At 44.9% G+C, this 12,754-nt stretch overlaps 1 protein-coding gene across 1 annotated transcript in view; it reads right to left on the reverse strand.

The window, feature by feature from the left end:
• Window positions 1-214: 214 nt before the first annotated feature.
• The window catches only part of ccdc180 (coiled-coil domain containing 180), a 41,445-nt gene continuing 28,905 nt past the window's right edge, over window positions 215-12,754 (reverse strand). The window contains exons 26-36 of the mRNA XM_057830963.1: window positions 7,551-7,561; window positions 7,262-7,322; window positions 7,124-7,189; window positions 6,994-7,060; window positions 6,797-6,932; window positions 5,469-5,629; window positions 5,283-5,408; window positions 5,117-5,210; window positions 1,060-1,126; window positions 847-997; window positions 215-784 (exon numbers count right to left, since the gene is read on the reverse strand). Coding sequence (XP_057686946.1) covers window positions 662-784; window positions 847-997; window positions 1,060-1,126; window positions 5,117-5,210; window positions 5,283-5,408; window positions 5,469-5,629; window positions 6,797-6,932; window positions 6,994-7,060; window positions 7,124-7,189; window positions 7,262-7,322; window positions 7,551-7,561 — 1,063 coding nt within the window. The 3' untranslated portion in view covers window positions 215-661. The remainder of the gene's footprint in view (window positions 785-846; window positions 998-1,059; window positions 1,127-5,116; window positions 5,211-5,282; window positions 5,409-5,468; window positions 5,630-6,796; window positions 6,933-6,993; window positions 7,061-7,123; window positions 7,190-7,261; window positions 7,323-7,550; window positions 7,562-12,754) is intronic.

The following is a 12,754-nucleotide window of genomic DNA, read 5'->3' on the forward strand; positions in this document are numbered from 1 at the left end:
ACCACGGGCCGCATCTGGCCCCCGGGCCGGACTTTGGACAAGTCTGGTGTAGACGTTTAATGTACGTATTTCTTGTTGTTGTATTTCTTTTTTTCTTCTCATGTTCCTTTTCTTCTGTTCCCCCATTACCCCTTCCTGTTCGCAAAAAAAAAAAAAAAAAAACAAAAAAAAACAACAACAAAAAAAAGAGTAAGGAGGCGAGAGAGGGGGGGACATCACGGGAAGTCCGAAAAAGGCGTATTGTCGGCAGCCACGAAGGAACCGGAGGTCGGGGCAGGCGTCATGACTCTCCCGAGCCGAAAAGGGCGCTTCTCGGGCGGACACATGAGAACCGGAGATGACAGAGATTGGGACCTGGCACCTTCATGAACTGCAGGACGGCGGCGACGCTGCTGGGGGAAGAGGCATGGCAAGAACTAGGTACTGATTATGCGACTAAAAAAAAAAAACAGGACTGGAGACAGAACAGCATACGAGACTTAGGCGTCATATACACTGTAGTCTAAATCGTGTAAAGCGGTTATGTTGTAACCCAGGGGACTACCTGTATTTCAAAGCGCACGCTGACTCTATTGACAATAAAGTTATGTTTATCCAATGGCACTGACACAATCTGACCGCCAAGCGATAACGTCGGCTTACGGCCCACTTTCTGTGTCCATCAGTGTTTGAGCGCATATATCTGCAGCCTCCAGTGCGCCTTCCAGCTGTGCAGTTCGTTCAGCCTTCTTCGTTTGTCCGCGTCGGACAGCAAAAGCTGTGCTGTGAACACCTCCTGGAAACGCTAAAACGCACACAAAATGAATAACCTTTGTGAACGTTTATGAACGTTGCTCACGTATCTACCTTAGCGGCGGCGTCTCTGTGTTCAATGACAGCCAGATGTCCCAGAGTGCACTTGGTGGTGGTGACGGTGGCAGTGGCGGTCGGCGTGGTTGCTGAAGTAGCGGCCAACGCGTTGGCGGGAAGCGTCATGTGAGGAATTCCCGGCCACGTCCTGACAAGCGGCAGGATTTGATAATGGCGGTCTAACGGGAAGGCGGTGGGGTCGAGGGTCACCTGCAGGCTCGTTGCGTAGTTTCCACGGTGACGTCTCGTTCCTCGGACGTCTGCTGCGACGTCACTTCTGCTCAGAAGAGGGTAAAAAATTAAACTCAAGTAAGAGTAGTGTCACTTCAAAATATTTTTATGGTATATATTATTATTATGGTACTCCATAAAAAGTCAAAGTTGTCATCCTAAAAATTCACTCATGTACATGTTAAAAAGTGTTCTCTAAAAAGAAGACCCAAGTCATGAGTAACTGCTTAAAATGTCTTATTGGTGGTTTCAATGGTGTTTCCTCCAAGCCAAAACAGTTTAACCCACTGACACCGTACATCAGTGATCTGGTGTTTTATAAGTGTGATCAGTTGATTGCAGTCAGGTGCTGCTTGTTTTAGTACAAACCACATTGGTTAACAGGTTTGTGCTTGATCGGTATGAACAAAAACCAGGACCCAGAGCGGCCCTCGAGGACCGGTTTGGAGACCCCTGCCGTACATACACCAAAACGACTGGAATTCTCATACGACGCGGGCTCTCTTCATTTGACACCTGAAAAAACGACCGTTTGCCCAAAAAAACAAATGTTTCTTTGAATAACTTTTTTTTTTCAAAACGTTACTTCTACAATTTTTGTCCAGATCACATCGTTTATCCTAAAAAAATTCAGCACACTAAGGCGCACAAATGTTTTATACATTTTTGCTTAAAACGTTCCTATGGTTTTGCCAAAAACATATTCATTTCTATCGGCCCAAATTTCCCATTCATTTCCAATGGCTTTATTCGTCGTTCATTTCAATAGCACAAAAACTACCATTAACCCTAATGATTTCCAACCCAAGTGACTGGGAATCAACAGGAAGTGACCCTGAAATGCCCCCAAATCAACAGAACGTGACCCTATACGAGCAAGAAGTGACCCTGAAATGCACCCAAATCGACATGAAGTAACCCTGGAATTTCTCAAAATCAACAGGGGGACCCTGGAAATTATAAAAACCAGCAGGAATTGACCCAATACACAGCAAGAAAACCCATATCAACAGGAAGTGACCCAATATGAACAGGAAGTGAACCTGAAATGCCCCAAAACAAACAGGAAGTTACCCGATATCTACAGGAAGTCCAAGATGCCTCAAAATAAACAGGAAGTGACCCAATATACCAACCATTACAGCTAAGCTACCATCGCAATTTCTCCAGAAATTGCATTTTCTAGTTATTATACTATGAGATATTTAGTGCTGCAACAATGAATCAATTAAATACAGCAATTCGTTTACAGAAAAAGGTTCAAATTTAATTTTGCCGCTTCAATGATTCCTTTAGCTGAAATGGCTGGTTTTGAAAGTGTTGTACAGTACAGTATTTAGTTTTATTGATTTGGGAGGATACACTGCCCTCTGGTCACAACAGTGAATATGACACACCTCATAACATCCATGGCCACGATGGATGCCATGTTCAAGAATTTATATTTAAAAAAAACAAAAAAACAATCTGAAGTCAAAAAGCGTTGAATATTATTGTAGACTCTGCCAAGGCTGCCCTTTGTCACCGATCCTGTTCATAATTTTTATAGACAGAATTGAGGGGGTCTGGTTTAGTGCCCTCACCATTGCATCTCTGGTTTTTCCAGATGATGTGGTGCTTTTGGCTTCATCAAGCTGTGACCTCCAACTCTCACTGGAGCGGTGTAAAACGGCTGGGATGAAGATCAGCACCTCCATATCCAAGACCATGGTTCTCAGCCGGAAAAGGGTGCCGTGCCCTCTCCAGGTCGGGAATGAGATCCTACTCGAAGTGGAGGAGTTCAAGTATCTTGGGGTCTTGTTCACGAGTGAAGGTAGGAGGGAGCGGGAGATGGACAGGCGGATCGGTGCAGCGTCTGCAGTGATGCGGACTCTGCATCGGTCCGTAGTGGTGAAGAAGGAGCTGAGCCAAAATGCGAAGCTCTCGGTTTTCCAGTCGATCTACATTCCTACCCTCACCTATGGTCACGAGCTGTGGATCGTGAACGAAAGAACAAGATCCTGGATACAAGCGACCGAAATGAGTTTCCTCCGCAGGGTTTCCGGGCTCTCCCTTAGAGATAGGGTGAGGAGCTCAGTCATCTGGGAGGGACTCGTGTCGAGCCGCTACTCCTCCATGTTGAGAGGAGCCAGTAGAGATGGCTCGGGCATCTTGTTCGGATGCCTCCTGAGAGGTGTTCCGGGAATGTCCCACCGGCGGGAGGCCCCACGACAACCCACGACACGCTGGAGAGACCATGGCTAGGTTCATACTACAGGTCTTAATGCACAAATCCAGTTTTTTCGTGTTTTTCCGACTCGAGTCAGGCATTAACTTGACGGTCTGAACGGGACAAGTCGCATAGAAGTGGACCATTTCAAATCCGATCTGAGTCACTTTTGTATGTGGTTCAAATCCGATCTGGGCCACATTTTTTCAGAACGTGACTGGCGGTCTGAACCGTCAAGACTCCCAAATCGGAATTCATGCGGCAATTACTTCAGCAAAGAGCAAGAGGCACGGAGGACGGCAGCCATGTAGCCATTAGCGCCTAGCTTGAACTCTGCTTTTAAGCACGAAGCGGGCTTGAGCACAGTCATAAAAAAATAAAATGAAGAAAAGAATAAGCCTTACAATTTTCGATTTTCATCCTGTGTGCCGAATGAGCAATTCGGGGCAAACTGACGCACACACATCAAGGCTCGTGTGTGCGTGTATGCATTCTATCAGTCCGTATAAACTTTGACGAAAAGACTAAACAGGGATTATTAATGTCTGTTATTTGTGTCCTTTTTTTAGAAATCAAAATATGATCACTCTGGAATGACATACAGCTAGGATGTGTAATTTGTTTTGATGCTTCTGCGCATGTGGGTCTCTTTGCTGAGCGCATCTCGGACTTTGAATTACTGCGCATGCGTTATACTTGAACGGTCTCAATGGATAAAGGCAGTCTGAACGGGCACGCCCAAAAAAACTGATATGGCAAAAAATCAGATTTGTGCATTAAGACCTGTAGTATGAACCTAGCCTATGTCTCTCGGCTGGCCTGAGAATGCCTTGGGATCCCGCCGGAGGATCTGGTTGAAGTGGCTGGGGAGAGGGAAGTCTGGGCTTCCCTGCTAAAGCTGCTGCCCCCTTGCCTGGCACGGCCAGACTGTTCTCCCTTTGTTTTTCAAACACTGAGAGTATAGTCTGGGACCCAGCCCATTAACGACCTCTCGAGCAAGTACAACTGAATCAATCGAAAAATCAGATTCTTTTATTTGCGTGATGTGTTCTTAACGAGCAACGTCACTCTTCCGCGTCGGAAGTCGTCTCCACAACAACACAGATGGCGAACGGGAGAGCCGAGAATATGTTCCAATCCACGGTAAAATCAGTTTTAAATGACCAAAAACACATCGACACAAGTCATTGACAACAGTCTGTCTCGCGCTAGCCATGTTGAATAAACTCCACTCTCCTCGTATGTTTACTTCCGCGCGCAAGTCCCTCGTCCCGCTCGTCGCTGATTGGTCCACTCCGCTGTCTGTTTGCTGTGGCTTGCTCCGCCCTGGAAATTTTATCCGCTTAATGGTGGCCAGACTCAATAGCTGGAACAGCGGTGAGTCTGGAGTACCAGGCTAGCTGCCCCCGCCACCCGATCCCGGATTAAGCCGCAGATGAAGGATGGATGGATACTATCGTTCTTGTGTAAATAACATGCTAATTAGCGATTAGCAAGAGGCTAGCGCTAGTGGTTAATCGCCTGTGCGTTTCGGATAATTTCCTTTTGATTAAGGGCATTTTTTGGTCACTTCCTATTAATTTGGGGGCATTCAAGGGTCACTTCCTGTTGATTTTGGGTCACGTCCTGTACATTTTAGGATACCCGTTCATTCGGGGCATTGCCAGGATACTTCTCATTGATTTTAGGTCACTTCCGGCTGATTTGAACTGTGTATTTTTGGGCCGATGAACACACAATCTAGTGTCCCGTGAATTTTTGTAACAGTGTGAATCATGAGATTCGTGACAAAGTCAACAGATGTAACTAAGCATTAGCTTAACCCACCAGCTAAAGGGAGTTGGTCCATTTGATGCAGGAGGCGTTCGGTGAGGTGTGCCAGAGATGTCACAAACTCCTCCCCTCTGCGACGCATGCACTCCTGCACGCACATGTGGGCGAGCCGTCACAAGGTGGCGGTGGCAAGCGTTCGCGGTTTAGGCACAGCGGGTACCTGTAGATCCTGGTGCGAGCCCAAGATGGCGTCGTTGAGCCTCTGCTGTCTCGCCTCCTCGCCGCGTTTCAGCACCTCAATCTTCTCGGCCGGGAGCGACACGCGCAGACCGGCCACGCTCGCCATCTGACACGCGCGCTTGTCAGCGGGCGAGCCTGCGCTAACGCTAAGGCCAACGGGGGTTACCTTGTGGTCCTCGCCAGCGGCGAGGTTCTCCTCGAAGGAGCGCCGCATTCGGCCTGCCTCCTCTTTCAGCTCTGCCCCCAGTTGCCGCTCGTGGCTGCGGATCAGCACGGCGGCGAGACGCCCCATCATGTCGCCCAACACGCACTGCTGCTGCTCCAGAGCTAAGCACGCCGACGGGTGACGGGAAAGTGGGTGGTCACAAACATAGAAATGTCATTAAAATCATAGATATAGCATGAATAGAACTAGATGCTAAAAGTCAAGAGTCGGCAGCGTTAGTAACTAGCGGCCATCTCAAAGCTCCCGATAGCGATTACGACACTTGGCTGTCTGGTATCGGCCGATGCCTATCATAGACTTCATAACTGTATTGACGGGTGGGCTATTGCGCAACGCCTTCAAGTAGTGGGCCGTCCTACAGTCCGCTTCAGTTATTCGCAGTCGGTCGTAGTTAGTCAACATATGCAAGAATCCAACGCCAGATTTAGGTTGAAAAAGTACGAAAGCTGTACCGCATACAAACAGGAAAGATTGTCTTAGGATTGATTTGTCTGAGGATTCAAGGTAATTATTATGTTTTTCGTACCATGCATGCATTTTGAAACGTTGTGAAAAAAAATCAATGGGAGAAATTAGCTGCTACAGAATTGGCATTATACCTTGCAATATTTACGTAAAATAACTGCTAACTGCGCATTATTTTGCTTTTAACCAAGAATTAAGACTGTTTTACGTCCATATCTATAAGGAATTCAGGGATTTAATCATTTATTCACAAGAATTTTCAACGGAAAAAGCTCTTTGTTAACATATGGTGGCAGCTAATTTCCTTACTAACTAGCCTCATAGTTCGCAATATTTAGGTAAAATAAATGCTACCTGCACTATTTATTGCTTTTAACCTAAAATCAAGACTGTTTTACGTCCATATCTATAAAGCATTCAGGGATTTAAGCATTTATTCACAAGAATTTTCAACGAAAAAAGCTCTTTGACTGTGTTTCCACTCGGTCAGCTTTGACGGAGATGTGTCCCATTAATACATTATGAAGACTAAGTGCCGATACTGAAACCATACGTTTTTTAACAAAATATTTTTTAAAAATACTAAAATAAACAAGTATCATTTGAATGAAAAGTAATTGCTATCATGGCTTGGTCAGATACTGCTTGACTCAGTTACTGTCTGCCATTGACATCCCTATAGTAGACATCCAGTCCATTTGAAGTGTTAGAGGTGGTAGCTAATAAACACTCATTCTAGTCCTTTATATACATACGATATCTACTGTATGATGTAAACCGAGAATTTGGCGGCGGGAGGTGACCTCCTCTGCTGGCGGTGAGCAGCGTCCTGGCGTGCTCGTGATGTCCCAGAAGCCTTTGCTGCGTGCCTTCCACCCATTGGTCCAGACTGGCGGGAAGTCGGTGGAACCCCCCGCAACGCTGACTTTGGTAGAAGTCCTGGGCGGGCGAGCGGATGGAAATCAGGTCACGTGACCAAGACGTGTGTATCCCCGCTTACCTTGGCGGACAGCAGAAGCGTCTGATGTGTCCTCCTCAACGTGGCGTTGACAATAGAGATGTAACAACTAGCCGTGCACAAGAAGTGAGCTACGTGATCATGCGACAGCTAAACGTCAACGCCGACTCACTCTGGATTGGGTTCGGCTTCGGATTTGGCGCCAAAGATCTGGAACCTTTTGTCGGTCCGGAACGGCCTGATCGTCGAGAGGATTTTAATTGTTGGCGGCGTTTGACAGCGCCGGACCTCCGATCGGTAAGAACCGTACCTCGCTACGCCTGCCGATTCGCTACGTCGTGGCGAATGCTGTCGCTGGGTGGAGCTTCGACCTACACGTGCGTAAACACACCCTCACGATCAACACGCACTCACTCAGGTAATTTCGGGATGGCGGCTCACCTGCGACGCCGCCGTAGGGGGCGGACTCGGTACTTTCGCAGAACCTGGCGGAGATTTTGGAGAGGTCAGAGTGAAGGCTGCGTACATTTGTGTGCACATGATTCAACCCCAAAATCTAGAGGAAGTGACGCGTAAATGCCCCAAAGTCAATAACAGACCTGGATTAAATCTAAAAAAAAAATCAACAGCAAGTGACATACTATAAATAGAAAGTGACTTGTAAATGCCCCAAAATCAACAGGAAGTGACCTTTTATCAATAGGAAGTGACCCGTAAATGTCCCATCATCAAAAGGAAGTGACCAATACTCAACAGGAGGTGAGCCATAAATGCCCTAAAAATATCAGCAAGTGACCTGTAAATGTCCCAAAATCAATATGAAGTGACCCGTTATCAATAGGAAGTGATTCATAAATGTCCCGTTATCAACAAAAAGTGACCCGATCAACAGGAAGTGACCAATAATCAATAGGAAGTGATTCATAAATGTCCCGTTATCAACAAAAAGTGACTCGATCAACAGGAAGTGACCAATAATCAACAGGAAATGAGCCTTAAATGCCCTAAAAACATCAGCAAGTGCCTGTTATGGGAGTGACCCATAAATGCCATAAAATCATCAGAAGTGACCTGTAAATGTCCCGTTGTCAACAGGAAATGACCTTTTACTAGTAGGAAGTGACCTATAAATGTCCCGTTATCAGCAAAAAGTGACCCGTTATCAACAGGAACTGACCAATAATCAACAGGAAATGAGCCGTAAATGCCCTAGAAACATCAGCAAGTGACCTGTAAATGTCCCAAAATTAACAGGAAATGACCTTCTATCAATAGGAAGTGACCAGTGAATGTCCCGTTATCAGCAAAAAGTGACCCATTATCAACAAAAAGTCACCCATAAATGTCCCAAAATCAACAGTAAGTGCCCTGTTATTAATAGGAAGTGACCTGTAAATGTCCTAAAAATGTCAGGAAGGGACCTGTAAATAATCTGAAATCAACAGTGTAAATGCTAAAATCTACAGTGACCTTTTATTAAAGATGCACCGATACGATACTAGTATCGGCAGGGGGCGTCGATCCGGCCCGAAATGGTGGTATCGGTATCGGCGAGTACCAACAAAGACGGGGCCGATACCATTTACCGGTCCATTATTATAACATCTGACCACAGCCTTTTTCTCCTCCTGGCGCTCACCACACTCTGTCTCTGTGTTGTGTGATGACACGTGAACACCAAGCAGCTATCGCTATTGGCCTGTTCCAGACCAATGAGAGCGGGCCAATAGCCACTCCTGACCAATCAAAAGGGGGATTTTTCATATGGACGAAAAACAAACCAGGAAATATGGCGGCGCTGCGGCGGTCGGGAAATATTTCCAAATAGAAATGCCGTCGATTAAAATCAATGGCTGCATGCAAGATTTGCGGCCTGAAAGTTTGGAGATGTGGAGTTAAATCAGCCAGTTTCAATACCTCGAACTTGATAAAACATTTGAAGACGAAACGTGAACGAACACTTCGTCTACTTTACTTTTATTGTCTTTTACTGAAAGAAATGCCGCAGTAATTTGGGAAGTGTTTCCAAAGTATTGTTGCCACATTTCAGAAATAGAAATAAGGGACTCCCACCTCCCGAAAAAAAGGAGAGACGGGATGCTGTGGTCAATTATTATTACTTATAATTGTTAGCGTCCGCAAATGTGGAAACAAGGTTGAACCTCGAAGCAGACAACAAGCGGGGGATACATAAAAGGGTTTAATGATTGCAAACAAAAAATAACACGCGATCGCGGGACAGTAGAAATAACAAAAGGAGTCTGTGACAGCAGGTCGACGGACAAACTAACTAAGGCAGCGGTTACAAACGAGAGCAGCACACTAACAGAAAAACCCAATGCAGGGGCATAACAAGCAAATGTAGCGAGATTATTGTGCCAGATGTCAAATAGCGATCAGCAAGGCAAATATCTCGGCAGCCTTCTCTGAGATCACCCGTGCTTAAATGCTGCGTTGATGAGCCTGCATTGGATTCAAGTGCCACGCCCCCACGCCCAGCAACAAAACACAATCTAACCAGCAGCAGAATGTGACAATAATTTCATGAAAGTTGCACTGTTTGGACTTTGAGAGGTCTAAAAAAGTTTATTCAGTTCATTCAGAGTTTATTATTATGAATTTATTTTTACTTTCTTACTGTTGGGTTAGTATTATACATGTTTTATTAATTTCACAAATTTAGCACTATTTTGACCTTTGAGAGCGGAAGGTTTACTCAACTATTGTCTACTAGGGTTTAGTGTACTTTTTCCTATTTTGCAAAGGTAAGCAACAGCCTGACAAAGCCTTGATAGCAATGATTTCACATCCAATTATGTAGCTCTTTGGGAAAAAAAAAAAAATATATATATATATATATATATATAATCGGGGTGGTATCGGTATGGTATCGGTATCGGCCGATACTGCACAGCCAGGTATCGGTATCGGGGCCAAAAAATGGTATCGGTGCAACACTACCTTTTATCAAAAAGGATGTGACCCGTAAGTGTCCCAAAATTAACAGGAAAATGACCAATAGACAGGGGTGCACATAAGTGGTCCGCATGCGCGCATGCGTACTGGACGTAGACAAACGCGCTGGCCCTCAACGGCTTCCACACGCTTTTGCTGACCACTGTATTTGCGGCGACACGAGAGAATCACTTCTCAAAATGTCAAAGAGGCAGGCCCCACTGAGTAATTATTTCCGTGTTTCCCCCACCCCCGTCAAAAGACAGACAGACAGATGACAGAGACGTCACCGGAGCTACCGAAAAAAAGGACTTTTGCTGAAAAGTGGCTGCAGGAGGTACCATGGCTAGAAGCAAATGATGCCCGAACGGAAATGTGGTACAACATTTGCCGTGAGAATCCCAATGTCGCTAATAAGAGCAGCGCATTTTATGTAGGGTCAAAGAATTTTAGCCATCCAAACTTTGAAGAGCACAAAAAAAACAGAGCATGTGGCAATTAAGCAAACTATCGATGTCAGACAGGACCCCACTCGCCCTATGGACAAGTGGCGGAATAAAGTTATTGAAGAAAAGCGCCATGCACTGACAAACGTGTTTTTGCTCGCATTTCACAAAGCTAAACATGCACGTTCAATGAGCTCATATGAGGAGGACATCCCACTTTTACAAAGGCTTGGAGTTAATGTGGGAGCCGCATATGAATGCCCTTTATTTTGAATTGGTGCTTTTATGTTTATTTCTTTACAGTTCACTTCAAAGTAATGGCAAGTTTGTTATTCCAATTGATGTTAATCAAGCGTTAATTGTTTATATAATTAATCAAAGGTAATTGGCTCTAAGTAAAGCTTGTCATAATTTCATCGCATCAGGCGGGTCGGCTCTCAAGCTCAATGAGGACCAAGTCACATCTCCAGGTCCTCCACCTGGTCAAAAAAAATATGTGCACCCCTGCCAATAGACAAAAGGACTGTAAATACCTAAAGACAAAAGGAGGTGTTGCTCCTAAATCAACAGCGAGTGACCCGCGGGAATTTACCGACCAACAGACTAAAGCAGGGGTCCCCCACCACCGGGCCAAGGGCCGGTACCGGTCTGTGGCGCATCTGGTACCGGGCCGCGCAGAAATAATAAATAGTTTATTAACGACTGCATTCTGGCCGATTGACTTTGGCCTGTGCCGCTTAACACACCAATATCCCTGTCTACTCTAAATATACAACTACTGGATAGGAAGTCGTCATAGAAATGCATTGATTGGACTGTTAGCAGTACATCTTGTTTTGTACATCTATGTCCGCTTGGCCTCGATAATAACGTATGATGTAGGTCGTCGCCCATCACATTTGTTCCCGGAAATAATTAGCCCCAACAGTAGAATGACCGAAAATTACACGTCTTTGGACAGATTTTTTACGGGAAAAAGGGAACCTGACGAGCCAGAAGATGAGCCTACAACCTCGGAGAAAACAAAATCTAAGTCAAAATCAAAATCTAATCTAAGACCTACGAACTGCGACGGAGTGGATTCGTGACCCGTATGTGAATAAACCGAGTGATTCGAGCATGAATATCAGCTTGTAGATTTGAGACAACAACTCTACCGAGGTTCTGGATTAAAGTCATTTCGGAATACCCTGACATCGCTAGGAGAGGACTGAAAACTGCTACAATTTCCAACATCGTATCTTTGTGAAGCGGGCTTCTCTCACTCCCATCTCGGGACCATCTCGTCACAACAAAATAAGGTCAGGCCTACCACTTATTAAGCGGGTGAGTTGAATTTTCCCTGCACTTAAAACGACTGGGGTAAAAAGAAATGTAATTTTATATTTGCTGTACTTTTCTGCCGCACATTGTCGGTATTCTGACAAATTTAGCATGCGCGTAACGTTAAAAATGACCGCGAATGCAGCAATTCCAAAGTACACACTATAAAACTTTCTTTGAACAAAGGAATATTAACTTACATTTGCCATGTTAGCTGCATACAACAACTGCACGCAGCTTTCTCACTTAACGACTTCGCCGTGTCGTTAAGCATTCATTTACGCCAGACTTGTCCAAAGTCCGGCCCGGGGGCCAGATGCGGCCCGTGGTCATATTTCGTCCGGCCCCCAGCCTCTGTCATAAAATCAATAACATCTGGCCCGCACACAGACTTAATAAATTGGTCAGCAGTACTGCTAAAAGCATATGAAGTAGCTTACACACTAAATGCTGCTCCTCATTTACCCGCGAAAAGGCAGCAGCACTCTAAGCAACATTACCCCGTGTTACCCTTTATTCCCTATTTCTAAAATGGCGACAATCAACAAAATAAACAAAGTTGACTGTGACGGCTGACGCTTCTAGGATAGGTGGAAATTGGACTATTTCTTCTCTAAAATACGCAACAATTGTGTCTGCGTCATTTGCAAAGAGACAGTCGCCGTTTTTAAAGAGTTCAATGTGAGACGATATTACCAAACGACACGCTAACATGTACGACAAGATTACAGGGAAGATACGTAGCGAGAATTTGAAGCAACTTGAAGCTAGTTTAATTTTACAACAGCAGTATTTCGCAAGAGCCCGAGTGTCGAAAGAGAACGCCATTAAGGCTAGTTGCGAGATTGTTGAAATAATTAATTTAGGGCTGTCAAACGATTAAAATTTTTAATCGAGTTAATCACAGCTTGAATATTAATTAATCGTAATTAATCGCAATTCAAACCATCTATAAAATATGCCATATTTTTCTGTAAATTATTGTTAGAATGGAAAGATAAGACGCAAGACAGATATATACATTCAACATACTGTACATAAGTACTGTATTTGTTTATTATAACAATAAATCAACAAGA

This window comes from Corythoichthys intestinalis, chromosome 3 (assembly GCF_030265065.1).
Source record: "Corythoichthys intestinalis isolate RoL2023-P3 chromosome 3, ASM3026506v1, whole genome shotgun sequence".
In the NCBI taxonomy this organism is placed as follows: Eukaryota; Metazoa; Chordata; class Actinopteri; order Syngnathiformes; family Syngnathidae; genus Corythoichthys; species Corythoichthys intestinalis.